This window comes from Lepisosteus platostomus, chromosome 3 (assembly GCF_059453375.1).
Source record: "Lepisosteus platostomus isolate fLepPlt1 chromosome 3, fLepPlt1.hap1, whole genome shotgun sequence".
Taxonomy (NCBI): Eukaryota; Metazoa; Chordata; class Actinopteri; order Semionotiformes; family Lepisosteidae; genus Lepisosteus; species Lepisosteus platostomus.
The window spans coordinates 4,405,302-4,427,320 of NC_142613.1; the positions used below are offsets into that span (position 1 = coordinate 4,405,302).

The 22,019-nt window shown below is 48.1% G+C and overlaps 3 protein-coding genes across 6 annotated transcripts in view; 1 reads left to right on the forward strand and 2 right to left on the reverse strand.

Moving 5' to 3' along the window:
* Positions 1 to 1,855: 1,855 nt before the first annotated feature.
* On the reverse strand, positions 1,856 to 10,332 carry npm2b (nucleophosmin/nucleoplasmin, 2b). Of its 3 annotated transcripts, XM_088624018.1 has the most exons (10): positions 7,702 to 7,854; positions 7,520 to 7,591; positions 7,108 to 7,190; positions 6,818 to 6,940; positions 6,063 to 6,156; positions 5,148 to 5,272; positions 4,356 to 4,390; positions 3,797 to 3,833; positions 3,100 to 3,159; positions 1,856 to 2,835 (listed from the first exon to the last, which is right to left on the reverse strand). In XM_088624018.1, the coding sequence occupies exons 2-9, from the start codon at positions 7,569 to 7,571 to the stop codon at positions 3,121 to 3,123; spliced, it is 588 nt and encodes a 195-aa protein (XP_088480144.1). In that variant the 5' UTR covers positions 7,572 to 7,591; positions 7,702 to 7,854; the 3' UTR covers positions 1,856 to 2,835; positions 3,100 to 3,120. The 3 variants fall into 3 exon arrangements, with proteins under 3 accessions (XP_088480144.1, XP_088480141.1, XP_088480143.1); XM_088624015.1 differs by lacking the exons at positions 7,520 to 7,591; positions 7,702 to 7,854 and adding an exon at positions 10,201 to 10,332; XM_088624017.1 differs by lacking the exon at positions 7,702 to 7,854 and having other exon boundaries at positions 7,520 to 7,695.
* pbdc1 (polysaccharide biosynthesis domain containing 1) lies at positions 9,491 to 14,938 on the forward strand. Of its 2 annotated transcripts, none has more exons than XM_088624020.1 (6): positions 9,491 to 9,623; positions 10,059 to 10,124; positions 10,810 to 10,869; positions 11,252 to 11,392; positions 11,516 to 11,627; positions 13,478 to 14,938. In XM_088624020.1, exons 1-6 carry the CDS (start codon positions 9,594 to 9,596, stop codon positions 13,516 to 13,518), a joined length of 450 nt encoding a protein of 149 aa, XP_088480146.1. In that variant the 5' UTR covers positions 9,491 to 9,593; the 3' UTR covers positions 13,519 to 14,938. The 2 variants fall into 2 exon arrangements, with proteins under 2 accessions (XP_088480146.1, XP_088480145.1); XM_088624019.1 differs by lacking the exon at positions 13,478 to 14,938 and adding an exon at positions 12,151 to 13,201.
* The window catches only part of xpo7 (exportin 7), a 43,641-nt gene continuing 36,381 nt past the window's right edge, over positions 14,760 to 22,019 (reverse strand). Inside the window, exons 23-28 of the mRNA XM_088624014.1 lie at positions 20,967 to 21,181; positions 19,915 to 20,053; positions 19,201 to 19,361; positions 18,622 to 18,720; positions 17,818 to 17,945; positions 14,760 to 16,559 (exon numbers count right to left, since the gene is read on the reverse strand). Of these exons, the coding sequence (XP_088480140.1) occupies positions 16,466 to 16,559; positions 17,818 to 17,945; positions 18,622 to 18,720; positions 19,201 to 19,361; positions 19,915 to 20,053; positions 20,967 to 21,181 (836 nt within the window). The 3' untranslated portion in view covers positions 14,760 to 16,465. The remainder of the gene's footprint in view (positions 16,560 to 17,817; positions 17,946 to 18,621; positions 18,721 to 19,200; positions 19,362 to 19,914; positions 20,054 to 20,966; positions 21,182 to 22,019) is intronic.

The following is a 22,019-nucleotide window of genomic DNA, read 5'->3' on the forward strand; positions in this document are numbered from 1 at the left end:
CCAACAACAGCAGGAGCTGAAAAACGACACCTTCCCCCTATTCCAACCGGGAAGGGGAAAAAAAATTCTTTTCTAATTCCACACCGAGACGTGGACAAGAAAGACGCAAGGTTACAGCTGCCGAGACTGTTCCAGGTGCGAGGACCAACACCGCACAGCTGAGGGACGCTCTGATGTAAAACATGATGCCTTGTTTTCTACACTCCCGTGTGGAATTAACCTCTCAGTTTCTTCACAGCCAGTACAGCTTCTCACTCCAACCTGCGGGGGGAAAAAAAAATTCAACACCAGCTGGTGGCAAAGCGATACTTCCCAGCCACGCTAAACGAACACCCCCGCGCGAACAGTACACACGCCATCCCGAGCTGCAGCTTGAGCCGAGGGAGAGAGGGAGCGCACGCAGGCCCCCGGCATCTGTAGGAAACAAGCTGAAGAGTGTACCGATGCCAGATTGAAGAAAAAAAAGTTTGCTTTTTTTGCTGCAGCAAAACGGGATGTTTGCCTCAGTGAAACACACGGCCTGTCAGCCACTCGAGTCCAGCAGGGCCTGCAAACACTGGCTTGCTGGCCTTTCTATTTTCTTAACCTCGACACGTGTTAACAGGAGTGGCAGCGGCCCATCTCACGGCCTCCGCCAGGCTCCAGGGGCGCCTGTCGCTGTCCCACTGTGCACTGTCATCAGCCTCCCCCCCCCCACCTTCAAACACAGCTCCTCAAAAGGCCCCAGCAGGCGCAACCCTGACCCCACCCACCCCCCTGCCTTAAACCTGACAGGGGCTCAACTCAAAGACACCCGCCCCCTCCACGCTGATGCCCCTCTCCCAGCATTCCTCTGGCCTGTCTAAGGACACGACGCCACGACAAGACCCAGGGGATATGGGAGAGACGCAGCTGTGTGCGGGACTCGTGCTCATTTCAAGTCGGACCTCGGAGTGTGCTGTATGCCCAGCCCCTGCAATACTGCGCACCTTCACCACTTCAGCAGTGTGGGCTTCAGGTCTGTGATATTTTAATCACGCAAAAGTTTTTTTTTTTGCAATTACGGGCATTTCCAATCTGTTCCACGCCTTCTGGTATGTATCCCACTTTACATCCTATAGGGCACGGTACCAGATCTATGAAAGTCTTGTCACGGTACCCACGCTCAAGAGTCAATTCCAGATGTTGACCAACAGCTGTCTGGCAATGCGGGTTCTTACTGGACAAAGTCATCCAACAGGGGGTTTAGACACCGAGTATGAAGTCAAAGATCAGATGTAGTCCAACTCCGTGGCGGGGGGTCGAATAAAACCGGAGACGTTTACTTTCACAGAGAAGTAGCATCTTACCTTGCCCATCCCACAATTCCCCTCTTCCTTTCACAAAAAAAAACAGGAGAACCATCAGACATTTCAGAAGAAAGTTGCTCCATTTTCTCTCCCCCCCAGTGGAATTTGCAGTTATTGCCCTCGTTGTCCTCCTCAAAGGGAGATTTCCACCGGTGCACTTAACCCCTTTCATAGAAAGCTAACTTTTAAAGAAATATGGTTTGAAAAAAAAACTGTGTAAATCTTTTCATTAGAAAGCATGTCAGTGGCAGTCATGTGCCCAGCTCTGTGCTTCAGCCACCTGAATTGTTACACCAATCCTGAGCTATGAAGTGACCAAGGAGGCAGACTGGGCAGCTGTTCCACGCACATCTACAGATCCCTTTCACCAGCTCGGAGGAGCTCGCTTCAGCCCTGCTTCATCACAGATCAAGCGCTTGAAAGCGTATGAAGCATTTCATTGCACGCCATTGTTGATAATGTGCCATGCTCAAGTACTAACAAGTACAAAGTACAAGGGGGGGAAAAAAAGCACAGAAGTCTTTACATGCATGCGTGGAGATATTGCTTTATAATCAAGTGGACACAATCTTTTACAGCAACACTGATGCTTTACAGCACAGTGTAAACTGTGAATGTACAGCACAGAATGTAAGGCAGTTCTACAAAGCATTGCTTTGGCACATGACGTTAGATCGTGAGTTTTAAAGCACAGTACTGCCCTCCATAGGCGAGAGGCAAAAGCTCATCCAATGTGAGCATAAGGGCTTTCTTTTCATCCCCAGTAAAGAGCTGCCCCCACCTGGGCGACAGCACCATTCTGCTCCAGCAGCTCTGTTTCACCAGATCAGGCCAAGCAGCAGGACGTTGCTATCGCCCACAGCACAGTTCAGACAAGACCCCAGGGTTAACACCTCATCCACATGATCTTTTAGCATGTTTTCAAAGAAAAGCAGAGAACTCATGCATGTACATTGTACTCAATGTTTAGATGAGCTAGTCGAAAATACACACAAGACCCCAGACCCTTAGGAACCGAGTGTCCTTTAAACCTTCTACCATCAAATATTTATCCCTGTACCCTGATCCACAGCTTGACTGAACAATACCTGGGTACTTCCCCCTGTAGAGCCTTTTCAACAGCGATTTGAAGAAGCGTTGCAGGCAAACGGTACAACAGAAAACAGTAACATTCAAGAAGCAAACAGGAGCCCCTGAGCCGCTGCTCCAGGCTGCTGGAGGTTTTGGAAAGGAAGAAGGTGGGCGACACGGATCCCAAGAAGATCGCTTTATTAGCCCCTGAGCAATCCTGCTCAGACGGCCCACTGTGCCCTCCGCTAAACAGACTAACTGCAGGCTACCATCGCCCCCGCCCCCAGTGCTCTGCGGTCCACTCTGATAAAACAAAATCAAATATCCCATCAGGAGAAATGGCAAAAACAGCCGAGGCTCCGCTAGGACCTCATATCAAAAACCTATTTACAACATGCGTGGTGTTCCCCAAGGGCTCTCCCTCCGTGAACTGCACCTAGAAGAAAGAGAAATGGCCGTCTGAGCGCGTGGAACAGGTTCTGTGAAGCCACATTCATCAGGCGGACTACTGGTCTGTTTGGTATGAAAGGGACATCTAGCGTGTGCTTTGTGCTGGGAAGCTGGTTAACTGTCGGCACCAAAAATTTACCATGAAAGATGCTGGGGTCCCACTGCACCACGGAGAAAGAGAACAGACAAGGACCTGGTTTGTTTTTAAAATGCCTCCCAGCCCCCCTTCCAAGACTAAAGCGCCCGTTACCTCCAGGAGCTGGCTGGTGATCTACTTCTTGGCAGCTGGCTTTCTTCCTCTCCCCCTTCCCTGAAGAGGAGTAAGGAAGACAAAAAAAATTGGACTTCAAACCTCCTCCGAAGATCCACCAGCATGTGCTGAGCTGCAAGACTGTGGGAGCGAATGCCCCCCTTCCCCCCCAACCCCAGGTCCACAGGAGCTTCACCCACTAGAGACCCGCACCCTCCACGAACAGTGGGCAGACGGTGGTTCAATATTGCATACGCTTCTCAGGCTAAACTCATCCGACTATCAAGGCTTCTTAAAAGGGGACATTCGGATCCACATTTTGAACTAATTGTTCAAAAACCTTAAGCGTGCAAATGAGGACAGCTCAGGGCATCTTCAGGATCAACAGGGAAACAATCTTGGGGTCATTAGTGGGAACTGCATAGAAGCACGTTAAGACCGCCGCAGGGCTGGTGGGAGTGTGGAACAAGCTGCCCAGCCACGTCCTTGAGGCCAAAACCCAGGTTTCTTTCTGGAAGTGTCGGGATGAGAACCGGGGATCAATTGTCTACCACACCAGCTAGAAGGGCCACATGACTCCCTCTCTCTCATGTTCTTTCATTCGAAATCCTCCAATGACTCACTAAAGCAGGGCTGTGGTAACCGAATCAAAATGCTGTTTTTTTTTAAAATCAAAATTAGATGAAGCGGACTGTACCTTTTTAGGTGGACTGTTCTCCTCTTCCGAAACAATTCTTCAACAAGAAAAGAAGAGATCACTGAGCAAGCGTTGTCACATTCCATGCAATCGGATATAGCTCATAACTCAAAATCCAACCAAAACAGTCTGGATTTGTTTAATTCATAGATTTTTTTTTATCATGTTAATGCTGGAGATTTCATATGTATACTGATGCACAGAACCCCCACTCGGGGTCTAATACAGATCAAACAATTGCTTTCTGGATGAAACACGATGTGCCTTAAAATGAGAACAGTGCAACCTTTAGTACCTACTGTAGGTACAGCCTGCCTGGGCTCAAACTCAGACATCAACACAAGGCCGATTCATTGCATATTCCTTCCAGATACCTTAAGAGCTGAAAGCCAATTTAACAATATGTCTCAAATTAAAATCCTTTTTTCCTGCAATTAACTTGGCTCAAACAGGAGACAAAGATGACTGAGGGGTACCCTCTGGACCAGTGCTGGGAACCACTGGCAGAGAGGGCAGGGTTACAACACAAGCGGGAGGCAGCAACAGCTGGCACACTCACTCTTCCTCCTCCTCGCCTTTCTCTGGCTTCTTCCTCTGCAAGACAGAAGCCCGCAGGATCAGCCCCGAGCACGAATGGTCACTCACCGCACCCTGCCTCTTCAAAGATGCTTATCTAGTAAGCGGAACATTTTGATCAAACTAAACAAGTATTAGATGCTTATGAGAGTATTAGAGGTTTAAGGGCAGCAATGGAACATTTGATAGCCCACTACTCTTAAGTGAACGCGCTAGGTAACATTAGCCAATAACCTGATGAACTGCTTTCCAAGGTTTAAAAAACAAAAGGAGTTCTGAATTACAGAAACTAAGACTGACCCATTTTAGATCGCAACGCCACAAGATGGACCCTCATTTCCGCACAGTCCTTCACAGGCCAGCTGTGCCAGCGGCGCCCTCTGCAAGCAGGGCGTTCAAGAGGAGCCCGGGTGCTGCGCAGGGCAGCAGGCTTGGCATCCTGCACGCGCTCCTGGTTTCACAGTCTCCTTCACCCACCTCAGGAACAGTCGGGTCAGTGGCAGTCGAACAGGAGGGAGAACCCGTCTCTGCCAAGACCCGACAGGGAGGTTTGGCGCCTGTCCACCAACTCCCAACTCTTCGCGTGCGAGAAGAGGGTAATGAATCGTCTTTTTGTGACCGTCGCGGTTCCGCGCGGGCTCGTGCCCTCCGCCGCTCCATCCCGCCACACCTGGGGCGACTGAGGGCCCTGCTGCGCGCAGGGAGGGCGATGACGTCACCGCGCGCAAACGAGCTCCGCTACGCCTCCACTTGTGAGGAATATAAGAATACCCACCTTGCCCGCCCCTGTATTCTTACGGGCAGGCTTCACAGGCTTGGGGGGCGATTCTTCAATCACCTCTTCCTCCTCCTCCTCTTCCTCCTCTTCCATGTCCTCATCGAATGAGTAATCATCTTCCACTGAAGAAGCATTAGAAATGGGAAAAAAATCGGTAAAAACCCACAAAGAAGGGACCACAACACCTTACCGAAGACACCTCTTCAGGCCAGGGCAACAGTGGCTGGTTGTCTGCTGCCTCACAGAGCTGTGGCCCCAGGTTCAAGTCCCAGCCTGGGATACTATGTGGGGAGTTTGCATGTTCTCCTGCTCACACGGATTTCCTCCAGGTGCTCCAGTTTCCTCCCACAGACCAAAAACGTACTGTTGAGCTTGTTGGCTTCTGAACTGGTCCGGAGCCGAGTGTGTGTTTGTGTCTGAGTCCATGTGCCCCGAGAGTCAAAATATGCTGTATAGCCACCAAGAACAGGGGCCCTCATTTTGGTAGGACTGCGGAACATGGTCAAAACTCAAAAGGCAACTATATAAATTTCCCCAATCTGCTTTACACAAAGGATTGGGGGAGGCTGGAACAAGTCAGCCAAGCACCTCACCTTTTAAACAGGTCACAGTACATTTTCGCCGCTACAGATATATTTGGGCAAATTAAGTGCACCTCCAGCATTGCTAACAGTACCAAACGTGTGCTTTAGAAGGATTACAAAACGCCGGGACGCACTCAAGCCCAGCGAGCACCCCATGCAGATATAGGAATCTTCTCTTGTGCACTCGCACAGACGTCTGAAGCGCCGCTACACAGCGATGTGCTCTGCATCCTCACAGTCTCACCTGCGAAACGACCCCCCCCAACACCACGGCCAGCTCTGTGTGTTTTAAACCTGTCACGGCTGCGTGCGCACGGCGGCGACTTACACGCAACGTGCTCTCCGCTCACATACACCGGCCCCGAGCCGGTCTTCAGCCTGAAGGTCACGGGCGGGATGAGGTCGATGCCAGACAGGTTGACCTGAAAGACAAGGGACCTCGTACACAACCTCTCGGAAGGGCTGGAGGAGCTTCCCAGCCTTGACACCCACACGCAACACGGGCACCGTGTAACCGGACCGATTCACGGTCGGGAAGGTCCGGGAGTCACCCAGAAATCGGCGTCTCCTCCCTGACCCCTCCAAGTGATCCATAATCTCCCGGAAATCGCCCCCAGCTCCCAAATATTTCTCAAAATCTGCTAAACAAAGCCGCATCTCTGTATAACGCAAGTTTGCAAAGAAGGTGATATTATTCAACTGGACTCGTGAGTTACATTATTTAAAGTGTATTGCATTTATATATTATAGTATCTATCAGCGAATGATTTAATTATATAGCTGTGATTTATTTCAAGAGGGAGCCCCGGTCTGCACGTTTTCAAGAGAGAGACGACCCCTCCCCTCCCTCCCTGAAATCAATTTTTCCAAAGTTGGGCTGTCTGGGTCAACAGGCTTCTGTGATTTCCCCTCTGTACAGTAAGCCTTTCATTTGCACCCCCTGGCAAACATTAGTACACTGGCACACGGGCTATGACGAGCGATGCATCACGGAACGAGCAACCGGCGAACTAACGGTGAACTTGAATTGCCAAATCGCTCCTAAGTTCAAACAAACAGTGCGGTCGCCACACACACGCTCACCGTGGGCATCGCGGAGGCCTTCAGCGTCGCCAGCGGCACCGCTCGGATCTCGGCGCCGTCCTCGGATTTGGAAACCAGCTCCACGATGTTGAACTCGTCCTTGGCGTCGGCTCCCAAGCACATCTGCGGGCGGGACAGCGGCAGTGGCCAGGGTCAGGGTCGGTGAACATCCCCAGCAAACCGGGCTCCACAACTCAATTACAGCACCCTTTCTCTCCTTGCATTATGTAAAATAAAACGGGCGACACACACACTCCCCTATCGCCGCCAGCTTTGGACGTCAAACTTACCGTTCTGAGAGCCAACTGGTGTTGGTGCTTCGAGTCGTCAGTTGCAAACGTGCTCGTCCTGTCTTTTTCGTTCAATTCGCAACCTGTATGGGGAAGGAAGGCAAACGACATTTTAAAATGTTACTCTGGCGCGGTCGGATAGTTTGTTTTCCGTAAAACAAGGACCTCTCAGTTTTTTCCCCCCTCTCTCCTCACGGACTAGAGTAGCATATCTCGACTTCGATACGTTACAAAATAAATGATGAGCTTTGCATTTTTTAAAATATATATATAGTTAAAAAAAAGGTTAAACCTAGAAAGAAAGAACTGCTCATACGCTTGAACCCCGAGGACAATAAAGCTTCTTAGGCCGCTAATTTCTTGAGACACAAACGTAACTTCGTTATAATCGAATTAAAAAACGGTGAAATACCCCATAAAGTCGAAAGAGGCTTCTCCGGTTTGTTAGTAGTGCTATGAGCCATTGATACTCTCCTCAAGCGATCTGTAAGCACGTGTACAAACAGAACAGCAAGTATGAATATTCTTTAAACGGTGGTGATGAAAGTGTCGCAAAAATAGAACAATATTGGTAGGTCGCAGCAAATAGATCACCTTTTTTTATTATAATTAACCAAACGGAGAGCCGTCCTCCCGGTTATCACAGAGCATAGCAATAAAGCGATTTTGTTCCCCAATTCCCGGATTAAAAAGACGGCCGCAACACGGGCAGGTGGCTGTAATGAGACTACGGCCCTATCAGAGCTGCCGCTCGTCAATTGGTACCAGTGGACAGGGGCAGGTCATCAGTGTTGCCCTCTCAAGACATTGTCGCTCACCTCGGGATACTTCAAATGTCACAACACGCAAAGCCGTCGTTGCGTGTGATTATAAATGGAAATGCAAGGTGTTCTGATTCAGCGCTCATGTCCACCGACAAATTCCTCTGACGGAGCTTTCGAGTCGGCAGCTTTTCGGTTAACGTATGTCATTTTGTTTCGGGGGGTATGGCCCGGATACAGGTGACGAACATGCCCGGGGGGGTCCTGATGGTTGGGCTGCAGAGTGAACCGCAAAAAAAACCCAAAAAGCGACCGAGCGCCGACAGGCTGAGGAGGAGGAGAGGAGGTGTGTTGCGTGTGCTCGCCTCTGAGACAAAAAGACTGGAATCAGGGCAGCGGCGCAGTCAACAAATTAACAAAAGGAAAAATAGAAAATGTAAAGCTTTTCAAGACTTTGGGTATACCCCTATGTAAGGGACGGACAGTCACTCCAGCCTGAAAAGTTCCGGCACCCCTGATTGCCACATACTGTAGGATTTGAGCGCCGTAGTTTGTCTGTCGAAGGAGTTCTGCTGCCCTCTAATGGGCATTTAGCGCCACGAGCACTGAATGACATTTCGTCCGGCAAGACGTCGGGAAAAGGCAGTTTTTTAAAACCAGCAGAATTCAGATTTGCAGCCAAGTGGTCGTCACTCAAAAAAGCAATGCCACGCAGGCGAAGACGAAACATTTCAACTGCGGCGCTCACCGATAACTACTTTCCCTTTGCAAACGGTAGTTTGAGCCCAGATTTTTGGAAGACACAATTGCCCCCTGCGTAGGTTTGCAACTCCCTTTGGCCTTGTATCTGTAATCCAAGAGATGTTCTCGAATGTCTAAGGAATTAGACGAAACCCCACTGCATTTATCCGTTTGTCCTCTAAATTCCGCTTTAAATATTTCGTTATTGACAAAAATGGATAAATGTGTCATATTTGGTCACAACTAGACACCTACTGAAGCTCAGCAGGTGGGAGCCTGGTCAGTACCTGGATGGGAGACCTTCTGGGAAAAACTAAGGTTGCTGCTGGAAGAGGTGTTAGTGGGGCCAGCAGGGGGCGCTCACCCTGCAGTCTGTGTGGGTTCTAATGCCCCAGTATAGTGACGGGGACACTAGACTGCAAAAAAAAAAAAAGGCGCCGTCCTTTGGATGAGACATAAATCCGGGGTCCTGACTCTCTGTGGTCATTAAAAACCCCGGGGTGTTTCTCGAAAAAAGTAGGAGTGTCACCCCGGCGTCCTGGGCAAATTTCCCCCTGTACTTTAACAATCATGCCCCCCTAAATAACCAAAGAGTAGATATAAAAGAGCTTCTGGACTGTCCGAGATATAGCCCTCGGACAAAGTTTTATCATTCAATTCGATTAGACCTTGATTAACCAAGAAGAACCGTCGTGCCAAGTAGCGATACTACCCCCATACTGAGCTCGCAAGGTACCGACACGCCTGTCAGCGCACATTGACATTAAAATACGCAATTTATTGTAGCAATTCAACACTCAAAACCGACGGGTTTTTTTATCAGTTGTAAATTCTAGTTGGCGAGACGTGTTAACATGTCATTAGAAGCCGCTTATAAAGACGCTATGTGGAATAAAGAAAAAATTATGTCAGATCATTTCTTTCACCCGCCTCCCACCCCGGTGTAACACGGGGGTCAAAGTTGAGAGGTCAGAGAGCATCGCAATGGCGTCGGTCGGAGGTTTGGATTCTCTGGTGAGGAAAATATGGATTAAAAAACATGTATAGAGCTGTGTGTATTTCTTTTTCTTTGTGGTCCCGCTGATATACTCTGTATCTGGTATAAACTGTGTCTTTTTTTCGTCATGGTCCGCAAAGAACAGGAGAATAGTGACCCCACGTGTACATCGCTGTTCCCGTACACAGCCGTGTTGTGGAACTGACATAACCAACCGTGTGTGTGATTTAAAAGAATAAGTCTTTTTACTGCAGTTACAACTTCAGCAACCGCTGAAACGTCGAGGCGTGGCTTTAATCAGTTAAAGGAAATGCGAAAAACGATGTTTTTTTTTGCCAACTGGACCGCGAGGTTAATGTATACCTGTTAATGTAGACTGCTGTTGACAAATATATTAGTTTTGGTTTACAATAGGACTTTAAAAAAAACAAACAAACTCTTTCGGTTCTCAGGGTGCGGAGGGGGCTGCCGCGGCCGCGCACGCCTTGTCTCTCCCAGCGGAAGCCTACGGAAATGATGTAAGTGGCCTTCCACGATTTCTGTGCTAAAGTGATGTCTAAAAATGATATACAGAAAAGAGGATGTGGTGCTTACTAGCAGCTGAGCGCCTAGGAACTGAGGCCTGTTCCTGAAGTCTTGCACGCAAAGACTTCCCCCAGAGAGCGCACTGCTGTGTGTTTCCTCGCCCTGTTGAGGTTATTTTAGCCTTCAGGCACATCAGGGAGTGCAGCAGTTCCCTGAAGTGGACTGTGTGTGTGTGTGATGTGACGTGTTTACAGAATATGGCAAGATTACACATTCAGGAATCACATTAATTGGGTAGCTGAAGATTTCCAAGTATGTCTGATGTGTGGGGAGCGTTCTGGCGCACTATGGCTGCCGTCGCATCATCCAGGTGGGGCGTCACATTGGTGGTGGTGGAGGGGATCCCTATTACCTGTAAAGCGCTTTGAGTGGAGTGTCCAGAAAAGCGCTATATAAGTGTAAGTAATTATTATTATTATGTCTTAAACAGGCTAGAGATAAAGACCAAACAGCTAGTGGAACACTACTGTTCAGGTTAACAGGTCCCACTTTTGTCTTTTATACAACACAATGTTTGCTGTTCTGTGCAAAGGCAAGTGCTTCAGACACAATTTCATGAATTGTTTAGGGAGGGTAAACTTGTTAAATGGGTTTTCTGAAATTATTTATTATTTTTAGCCTCAACTGGAGATGATGTGGGCGATGAAGGCCTATCAGCATGCTGAAATCTACTTCAACGTAAGTTACGTTCAGAGCAATTTTTATTTGTATGTCTGCTGTAGCTGATAGTGCAGTGGAAATGTCATATGAAGCAGTTAAATTAGTCAAGGTAACATCTCTCCCAAGATCTCAGAATGATGGCATTAATCTAAACAGACACAAAGGCTGCAGTAATCTGGTGTAGCTTGGCATTGTTCATCATGCAGGGCCTAACTCAGATGCTCATCCCAGGGGATGACACCTGTACTATTGTGAAAAAACTGCCCGATAATGTTTTGCTGTTGTTTAAGGGAGGGATACTGTATCGGCAAAAGGAAGAAAGTGATCACTTTTAGCCGCTGGTTTCAAAGAAGCATGCCAGGTATTTGTCGACACTGGCTTCTCTTTTCTCTCTTGACAGCTCATCTCCTCCGTAGATCCTAAGTTCTTGAAGCTTACAAAAGTGGATGACAAGATCTGCACAGAATTCAGGAAGGCCTTTCCTGATCTGAATATTAAAGTTCTGGACCCTGAAGATCTCAAATCGGAGCAGGCTAAGGAGGTGATGGACTGCTTTCGAGCTTTTATCATCAGTCTGTGAAACAGTTACTCGTAGAATGGCACATAGGGGAGCTGGACAGCAAAAAAAAAAACCCAAACGTGATCATTTATGTTTTGGTTCTAGAAATGGAGGCCTTTCTGCAATCTGTTTGAAGGTGTTGTTGAAGACTTCAACTACGGCACTCTGCTGCGCCTCGATTGTGAGAGAGACTATACCGAGGAGAACACAATTTTTGGTAAGCCTGTTGAGCTAGACGAAAGCTTTGCGCCGCTCAGACTTGTTTCAGCTCATACTGATGCTGTACTATAACTGATAAAGAAAAAATAATAATTCTACGCATTTGCTAATAATGCATTCAGGAATGGGTTCACTGTCCTAGCCCATATGTTTTTCATTCTCTGCAAAAGAAGTGGTTTAGGAAAAGAGCCTTGGCCACAGATGGAGAGTTATAAGAACATAATGACCATTCAACCAATCTAGCTTGTATGTGATTGATCTTAGGATCTCATGTGGTCCTTTCCTAAAAGAAGCCAGGATATTGGCTTCAACAACATGGCCGTGGAGCTTGTTACACACCCCCACCACCCATTGTGTACTGTAGTGCCTCCTGTACTGATTGGAGGATCTCATCCATCTGTCTTGGGGGGGGGGAAACAAAGGTTATTGGTTTCAGTAACGTGGCTGGGCTCTTTGCCTTATTGCTTACCAACTTTGTTCAGAAAAGGCTCGTTTTGTAAGGAATCCTTTCCCCCCCCCAGCTACAAGGATCCAGTTTTTTGCCATTGAAATTGCAAGGAACAGGGAGGGCTGCAACAACGCTGTGTTTGAGGCCAGCACCAAGAGCAAGTCGAGGGCCGCGGGCGAGCGCCAGGAGCAGAGCTGATCTTCTGAGGTGCCCCTCCATCCGAAAAGGACTTCCTCACGAGCGCAGATGCGCTGCCTTCTTCATTTTTGGAATCCGATTCGGACTCTTGACTAGCTTACACAAGACTTAAAAGGGAAAAGACTTGACGTTTCTTTCCACGTTAAAAAGAGTTGAGGCAGTCAAATGGTCAAATGCACAGATCCCCATCTGGACATGGTTCTCATTTCATGTCAGTCAATTTTTTTTTTTGTTGCTGGTTAAAGTTCTGTCCAGTTTTTCCTACATGAAGTCCTCTATTCAACAGTAAGGTTCTTACTGTTAAGCGTCAGAGAACATCGAGGGTTATTGACAGCACCAATAATACATGAACACTACTGTAGTTGGCGACGATCACTTTGGACCCCGAGCTTTGGGTGTTTTGGGGCGTCACCTGCCACTCGTCAGCGATTCTGTGTTCGTGAGACAGGGCTGTTGGCCCCACTATGGTAGAAGTGCCACTCTCCGTTTTCCTTCCCTTTAAGATTTCACTCAAGAGACGAAGGAAACATTGGCTGTTGTTTCAGTTCCATCCATAACTCTAAAGGGTGCTGTAATATTTCCATTTAAAAATCATCTAACGTATTTGTGATTTCATAGCTGATAAATGGGGGGAGGATGTTATTTTATTGAAGGTAACCATGTTAATTTGTTGTTGTTGAGGGAGAGGACATCCCACACTATTGTATTCAATGTTAAGGTCTGCGGCCGAATTTACAAATGTCAGATGGGGTTGTTGTAGAGTAGACCTGGGCTCTCAGCTGAACCATTGATTGACTTCGTATTACAGTTACATTGAACTGTGTTGCCTTTTCTCTTTAACTATTGTAAAACAAATTCCCAAAACTGGAGGAGAAAGTAACCTTGTAAATACAGCAATCAATTAAAGCCTTAATTGAACTACACAAGTTGCTTAATTAATGAAGCTCAACTGCCCCAAAATGCAGCATTGGACACAGATAGTCTAGTGAACAATAAACCCATCCGCCTGTAATGAGTGGTTGTGCAGTTAATGACTGATAATGGAGGGGCTGCGATTTTATATTTAAACATGCCTGTAGTTCTTTATCCTCTGAAATAAAAATTAAAATTGTGTCCAGTATTGCAACAAAAGTAGCACTTCAGGAGCCCCAGTGCGAGTCTTGGGGTTTCATCCACACCCTTCATGAGTTGTCTCTCGTCAGTCCTCGTCCACCAGGATGACAGTCTCACACAAGCTGAATGATGATGATGGTGTTGTACAAGTCCCAGTGTCAGTCGCTGGTTTTGGTGCTGCGTGACGAAGGCCGGCTTCCTCGCCCAGACAGTCATGCTGATTGGAGTCTGGAAGCGATGAGACCGTTTTTTTCATGGATGGATGCAAGGAAGTCAGCCTGTCCTTCAGCCTGGTCATTGGTATAGGTCAGATTCAAAAACAGTCTTTACACAAGAAATAATAAAAACTGTGGGCTGTTTGACACCTGTGGGCTGTATTTGTACAGAGAATCTATATTTCGCAAGTGGCATTCCACAGTGGCATATATTTCGCAGTGGCATTTCGCAAGAGCTTGCCAGCCTGCGACATGGGGGTCTACTACTGTACCCAGCTGTGACGTACTTAACGTCACAGGTCTCTACGGTATCTGACTTTGTAAGAAGGCAAAAAAAAAAAGGGTTCTGCTGATAGACTTTAAAAAAAACCCTGACAAATGAAATTCTGACTTCAAAAGGGACTAGTGAAGACTCGGCCCAACCCAGAAGCAGCAGCCGACTGTGCTTCGGTAAGGAACGTGTCCGCCCGTTCACATGGCTGCGCTGGTTTCGTGACCAAGCAGGCCGACGTGCTGCTCGCGCTTCAGAGAGCGAGAATGAACGCAAACGCGTACAAGGGGTTTGCCTCAACACCGCTCGGAGAGCCACAGAGAAAACGGGGGCGGCGTTCACAGTGGCCTCCGAACCTGGTCTAAAATGGCATTTTGTTCAGTGCGTGCAATTCTTAATTGGTCCGCCCAGGTGGACAATACTCGGTCCTGGGGGTTTACCACATCTTAACTGGCAGTCTGCTCTCAGATGGACTATACTATGCTGCACAGGAACAGAAGAGAAGGAGGCCATTTAACACATCTGGCCCGTTTGGTTTCTAGTAGCTTACTGATCGGCGGATGCCTCCAGCTGTTTCCTGAAAGAAGCCCACCTACCGGCCTCAACAACAAGGCTGGGCGGCCTGTTCTCTACTCCCTCCGCCCTTTGAATGAAGAAAGTTTGTTGCTACTAGCCCATTGAGCAGCCAGGCTCTTGGGCTTCAACAACACGGCTGGACAGCTTGTTCCAGTCTAGTTCCAGTTCTACACTTCAAGGGGCTGATGATATGGAATAAAAAAAAAAAAGAAATGCGTTTCACATGTAGAAGCCTGTTTTCTAAAGTTCAGGAGGCCCGCTGCTGATATTCCTGTATGTACTCTAACCAATACGTACACAGAAATGTCATTTCAGTATAAACCATTGACGTTTATTTGCAGTCACAATGCTTACACTATATGCAGCAGACATCCAAACAGGTCAACCAGCTACCTGATCACTCAATGGACCCATCACACAGTCGCCAAGGACGCATTCACATCAGGGAACAAAATAAAAAAAAAAATGAAAAAAAACTATAAAAAAAATAGTATTCATGAGTGCCGACAGGTTAGAGATGTTCTAGTCTTCACAAACAATTAGCAGCAAGAGTTGTGGAGAATAACAGAAGTTGCTAATAGAAGTCATCACCATTTGATTTTGAGACCCACTGTACTTCACTCTGCATGATTACTTCAGCTGTTACTAAAACAAGAAAACGGGGGGTCCTTCGGAGGGGGGAGGAGGGTGGTTCAAATTAATTGGGGGGTGGGGGCGACTGTGCCAGGCCTCTCTGATTCGAAAAGACAGGAGGGGAGGGGGTCTCGCCAGGTCCCGGGTGGGAGCCCCCAGTTCCCTGACGGGAATGAGCCCGCTCTGGCATCGGCATCTGCATCTGCAAGGGAGCAGGAGTTTCTCGTATTTACAGATTCGGCTGTACGTGGGTCGACCGCAAACGTTACAAGGAAAATATACAACATGATTAACATTTAGAAATTCTCTTTTCAGTCCCCCTCCCTACCCCCCTGCCAAACACCTATCCTTTTTCACGCATTCTAGTCCAGTATTATGCATCACCTGTATATATATATATAATTTTTTGCTTTATTCTTCATACAGACACAACCCCTCACTTCAGCACTGGTTCACTACTAGACTCTGTAAAAATTGCAATCACACTGTTTTCTTTTTTAAATTGAATTATTATAAACATTGTTCAAAATGTTATGAAAAGAATGTACATTTTGTTTTATACAAGGCAGGCAGAAGCGGAGTACTACAGGTACCGGCCCTCCCCTCCGACCCTTTTGCAAAGGAAAGGGTTCAGGAAGGGAACTTCTCACTTTCGCAAGTCCATGCTCCACTCCCCCCCAACCACACCCCAAACCCTAGCTCGCACCCCCATTCACACACCAGCCCTGCCCCCCAGCACCCACACCCACCCCACCCTGCTCCTCTTCTGCTGCAGGACCCCTGGGAACAGACTTGCTGATGTAAAAAAAAAAAAGGGGGGGGGGGGAAGAGGAGGAACATAGAGGGACAGGAGGAGGAACAGGGAGGGTGCGGGGCGGAAGGAGGAACAGGGAGGGACAGGAGGAGGGAGGAGGAGGGAGGGAGGGACAGAAGGAGGAACAGGGAGGGACAGGAGGAGGCAGGGAGGGAGGGTGCGGGGCGGAAGGAGGAACAGGAGGAGGCAGGGAGAGAGGGGGCGGAGCATGGAAGGAGGGTGGAGGAAGAGGAGGAGCAGGGAGGGACAGGAGGAGGGGGGGAGGAGGAAGAGGATGAGCAGTGAGGGACAGGAGAAGGAAGAGGAGGAGCAGGGAGGGACAAGAGGAGGGGGGGAGGAGGAAGAGGAGGAGCAGGGAGGGACAGGAGGAGGAAGAGGAGGAGCAGGGAGGGACAAGAGGAGGGGGGGAGGAGGAGGAAGAGGAGGAGCAGTGAGGGAGCGCGGAGGAAGGGCGGGGGAGGAGGCTGAGGCCCGGTCAGAAACGCGCTCTCCAGAGGCGCGCCCCTCCCGCGGCAGCCGGGCCGAGGGGGCGCAGGGGCGGCGGCGCTCGCGGGGCCTCGCCGGAATGTCAGCTCATCATGTCGTTGCTGTTGACGCCGTACGTGGAGTTCTTCATGGAGTCGTTCACCTCCCGCCGGAAGACAGAGAGGTTCTGCGTAAACCTGGCGGGGCGAGGAGGAGGAGGAAAGCCGACTGTGAGGCCTGAACACGTCTGCACAAGCCTGCACGTGCCTGGACACGCCTGCACAAGCCTGCACGTGCCTGGACACGCCTGCATGCACCTGGACACGCCTGCACAAGCCTGCACGTGCCTGGACACGCCTGCATGCACCTGGACACGCCTGCACAAGCCTGCACACGCCTGGAGGTTAGTAACACCTCTGGAACATTGCTTCTGTGTCTCTAGGACAGAGTGCAAATCTAATTCCAATCGGGAGGTCCTTGAGTGTGACGAGGCTTTGTGCTTGAAGCAACCTAATAAGATAATCAACCTTCTCATCTCAATATCACACACGGCCTGCAGAGGTGTGCACGTGAAATTTCCGTCGCTTCTGAGCTCAATAACAATGACCAGCATGCAAAGCTCTTTCACTACAAACATGTCTGTGGCGGCTTTTAGGGTACCGTGTTGAGTACCAGATCTACAACACTGAAGGATGTTACTTCTAGTTACTCCAACACGTGAAACCAACAAGAGCTTAGCCTAAGGTTTAACAGTATAAGCTGGAACTTTAGGTGCTTATATCTTCAAGAAACGAATGCAGGGTCCAATAGTCAGTGAGCTACTCATCCAGGAGAGGGTTAGGCCACTGCAAGTCTAACCCAGAAGCAAAGGGTTAAAGATGAGACTGAGAACTCTGCTCCCTGCCTGGTGGCAATACCCATCGGTATTCCATTGTATGGCCACAGCAGTGGGGCAAATTTAGAACAGCCATCAGACCAAACCAACTTGCATTTGGGAGGTGGAGGGAAACGATGGCCACCTGGGCAAAACCTGCATGCAGATGGGGAGAACATGCAAACTCCACACAAATGGTGCTCGTCGGGAATCAAACCCCTCACTATGTGGTGAACTATGAACAACTAGCCTGCTACTGTAGTGCAAGACGAAAGGCAGAGCAGGAGTTTTATGCAGGAACCGCCTGGCAACAAATCCTTTCCCTTATAACACCTGGATCAGCTATTCTATGTAACACAGAGCACCACACAAAAACACTTCCAAACAGATGAAGATATTGACTGAAACTCGGCAGTACATAAAATATTAATGCTTAAAATAAAAGTGTGCAGGTAAGGCAATGCCCAACACATTATCTAGCTACGAAAGCTGTGCAAATAATTCCTCTTTGCAAGCTCTGTGTAACAGCAAAGAAAATGGCATTCTTCAGCGGTAGGTCAATAGTGCAAGATTGTACACACCTGTCTCGGTTTTTTGTGAGTAAGTTGCGTTCAATGCCTTCCATTAGATTTTCAAAACACAAGTGCATGGCTTGCTGCTTTTCGGGAGGCTGGCTGTTCACTATGCTGTTTCTCAAGTCAGCAAAATACTGAGAAAAAACACACAATGCGCACACACAGAAAAATGGGTTAGTATATGACGTGTCTCATGTCTCCCCCTTCTTAATTATAGGCAGGTCTACCGTGTCAAGCCTGGAGATGTGTTCTGCGGGCTCAGGAGCCAGCTACGCTCTTCATTACAAAGAGCGCAATTATGTAGCAAATTACACTGCTGTTCCCTTAAAGCCATGAGACTTCACTCCCCGTTGAAGAAACATGGGGCACAAAGACTGCACAGGAGCCGATTCTCAGCACCTGAAGTGTGAACTAAATCTGAAATGGTGAACACAAATGAGGGAGGGGATAAAAAAAAACTACAAATATCTCAGATGGACGCTTTGCTTCTCTTTCACATATTGAACCGAACACTCATTAGGCCGCTAATGGCGCTGGCTTTTCCCCACAGTCTCCTTTAGGCTCGGATATTTTTGCCCCATGGAAGGGGAAGACTTCTGAACAATTTGAACAGTATCTTTCCATTTCTGTAGAGCCAGAGGCTTCAGCAAGAACCGTGTGCGTGAATGTGGACCTTTGACGGCATGATGTTAAAAACTCGATCACAACAAATAATGGTGGTCACACGGGGGGGGGCTGGTACAATTAGTAGCTGGTACCAGGCTTCATAATGTGAAAAAACCGATTCTGGGAAAATCGAGGCCGACTTACTTTCTCGTTTAACAAAATCAGGCCCAGCAACGGCCGTGACATGGACCACTGGTTCCGGCAGTCTTCGAAAATGATAATGTTGAGCACGGTCGACAGCATCTGAAAGGCCCCGTTAATATTTTTCTTATTATAATTAAAACAAACCTCTGCTCAAAAGCAACCGATACGTAATAGTTTGTCTTGGTTAAATATCAAGCTAATTTTCCAATGCTGCACATCTACACATATTGCTATAAGTTATATATATATCACACAATGTGAAAGTAACCAAGTTATTACGTTTACCAGAGGTTCTATAAAACCCGTGCTCTCCTGAGATACTGAGATAGCAATAGCTGAAAAGTTACTTAGCTAAAAAGACAGATCACGGGCTATTCGCATGGTCACGGCTTAGAAATAAACATTACGGACTTATCCAAATCATCCTTCCAGCTGCTTTAAAAATTGAAGGGCTATTTCTCGTTCGGTCCTGGGTTTATCAAAGAGACATGATTGACGATTCAGCAATATCTGAGTTTCGGGGATCCCAATACTTACTTCGGGGAGCTCAGAAACCCGGGTCCCCCCGTCAGCGCTCACCTGCTGTATCATTTCGGGGTGCTGCTGCATGATGTGAAGGAAGCGGTCGCTCTCCTGCACCATGGGGGTGGACCTCTTCTTGGTGCTGCGGGACAGCTGCTTGAACAGGTAGGTCACGATGTGATCCAGGCTGGAGCAGCAGCCCGTGCACACCATCGTGTCTGAGGAGAGAGCACAGGGAGTGAGGGGGCGGAGCCCGACCTTCCCCAGCGGTGCTCGGAGGAGGCTGAGGCACAAAAACCTGCACGCTGGGGAAGCTAGGGCCCTTATGTAGAGTGTAGAGCACTTCAGCAAGAGGGCTTGCTGCAGAAAACCCAGCTGTATTACAGGTACTGAAATACAGTGCCATGCAAAATAATTCAGACCCGTCACTGCTGGAATACAAATGATACACATCTTTTTCCAATCAACACCTATTATCAGCATAATTCAGTTTTTGACTTAAAGGAATCTGCTGGCATATGATGGCGTTCAACACTGCAAGCAGTTTTACTTTTACACGCTTTTACACGTGAAAGTATACATGATCGGTTTGTCTGTATCAAGACTACATACTGTAGTATAACTTTGTCTGTAAAACCCAATTGAAGAATGACTATGTAAATGGAAGAGCCCAAGAAAATGTATACTATGTGTCCTTAGTAAAACACGTTTGTATTGATATCCAGTGAGACCTGTGCCGTTTGCATAAACAACACAAATGAATGCATTTACCAAGCGCTGTGAGTCCTTCAGAGATAGAAGACAGAATGTACATGATGACGTGAGGCTCCAAGCTGGCGATGAAGTTCATGTGGTCTTGGGTTAGCACTTCCAACAAGGAGTAATATGACTGGCTGAGTTTAGGATAATCCTGCAGGACACAGAGAAAAAAAAAAGGGGGGCTTCACACTACAAAGCACTGGCCAGACTGCTGACACAGACTGGGGAACAGGAGGACTGCCATCACATGTGAACATTTTCCCAGGGACCAGGGAGTTTGGCTTGCCGTCACTAACCTCAGCCCTGCTCAGTTTTGTTCCAGCCTACCTCCGTTACACAACTGAATCCTCAACCGTCTTAAGAACAGGACTGATCGGTTTGATTGTTTTCAGCTCAGCCCTTTTTATCGACGGCTTTTTATAAGGACGGGAAACTTTCCCCTAACCTCTCGAGTAGAAAAACACACTTGCAGATGTTCCGCTCGAGCAGCTCATCTGTTCAATGAAGCCTTCAGCTGGGAAATGAAGCTCGGCTGGAATTAACATCAGCGGGTGTGCGTGGGGCCCTCTAGGACCAGGATAAGGAGCCCCTGACTTACAACACAACCGGATTGCTCACATAGTGTTATTTCTGACGTGGCATCCTAGAGATCTGCACAGAACTGCTAACAATTTAAAAACGGCTCAAGAGCCCTCTTGCTGTCGCAAAGCAAAACAATAAAAAATGTTTTCAGTGCAAGACAAAAAGACAAAAAGTATTTTTAACATTCACTGCAGTGGAGCTCTACAGAGATGCACACCACCTGAAGGCTCTGGACCCTGCAATGCAAAGAAGGCTTTGGATTCTATAAGCTCCTCAGGAGAGGTAAAGATCCCCAGACTGTCAACTCAAAGGCTTGTACACCTTGCTGGGACATAAGCACTGGAGTGATGAATTCAGAGAGATGTGGAGTGATCTGGCGCTGGGTTCTGTCTTTGTGTTGCACTGTTAGAACACATCGCTACAATGGGGATGGGAGCTAGGAGAGCCCGCTGGTGCCCTCTGCTGGTGAAAGAGACACTCACCAGCAGGTCGCTGTGGGGGATGGAGAGCAGGAGCTTGATGAAGGTCTGTAAGGCGTTGTCTAGCGCATCGTCCCCGTACAGGCGGAACACGCCGAAGTTCACGTAGTTGCCACTGAGCACGGCTTTCAGCATGGAGAAGCAGATCGAGATTCCTTTGAGTTTTAGTGCATAGACTTGATCCTTCGGGACCTCCCCTAGTGTTAGGATACGATTGCCTGAGACAGAAATAAAAAAGAACAGGAAGGAAAACTTGAGTGAAACGGAGGAGCAGTCACGTTGTACCCGACAACCAGGGGAAGCGCTTGATCTCAGCCTCCTCCCTTCAAGGGGGAATGGGACTGTCTGACACCTTCACAGCCAGATTGCAATGCTAGCGGACAGGTCCTGTCTTGGAAGAGTGCACGAACAAATGTGTATTCAACAACAGCAGTGTACGCTAAACTGTAAAGGACTTGAGAATGTGCATCCCTTTTTCCCCAACCTTTTCTGACTGATGTCTGTTGGACAGCACTTTGTTAATTGTGGACAGTCTTTGTCATTTCCTTTTTTGACTCTTGGATCCAGCCGAGGACGCTGCAGGACTGGCACTTCCAAGAAGCACTGGCTATTGCTGAGCCTCACTTCAGCAGATGGCTGCTAAATTTAAAATCCCTCTTCCCCTCTCCTCCTGTATGTGAGCAGAAAGAGGATGTCTGGGAGCCTGGAAGAGGATAGGGGCTCTCTGCTCAGCTTAGTGCATTGAATATCACATTACAGACATTGTCAGCAGGTTGGGGTAAAAAGCAGGAGACCTTACTACACAGGAACATTTATTTCATTCGACTAGAACTACAGCTGCTGCCACAAGGCTTTCCATCAAGAGAGGCTGGCTGTGGTGTGTTCAGGACAGAACAACAATCCATTGGATTAACTAATCAATAATCAGTGAGCCTCTGCAGGTAACTAACATTGCTGAGGCAGCATCACACAGAAAACAAACCAAAGGAATTCTTGTCCTCAGCATCAGTGGTGTATGTTGAAGCTCCTGTGGGCTTTGCAATTTGTACCTTTCAG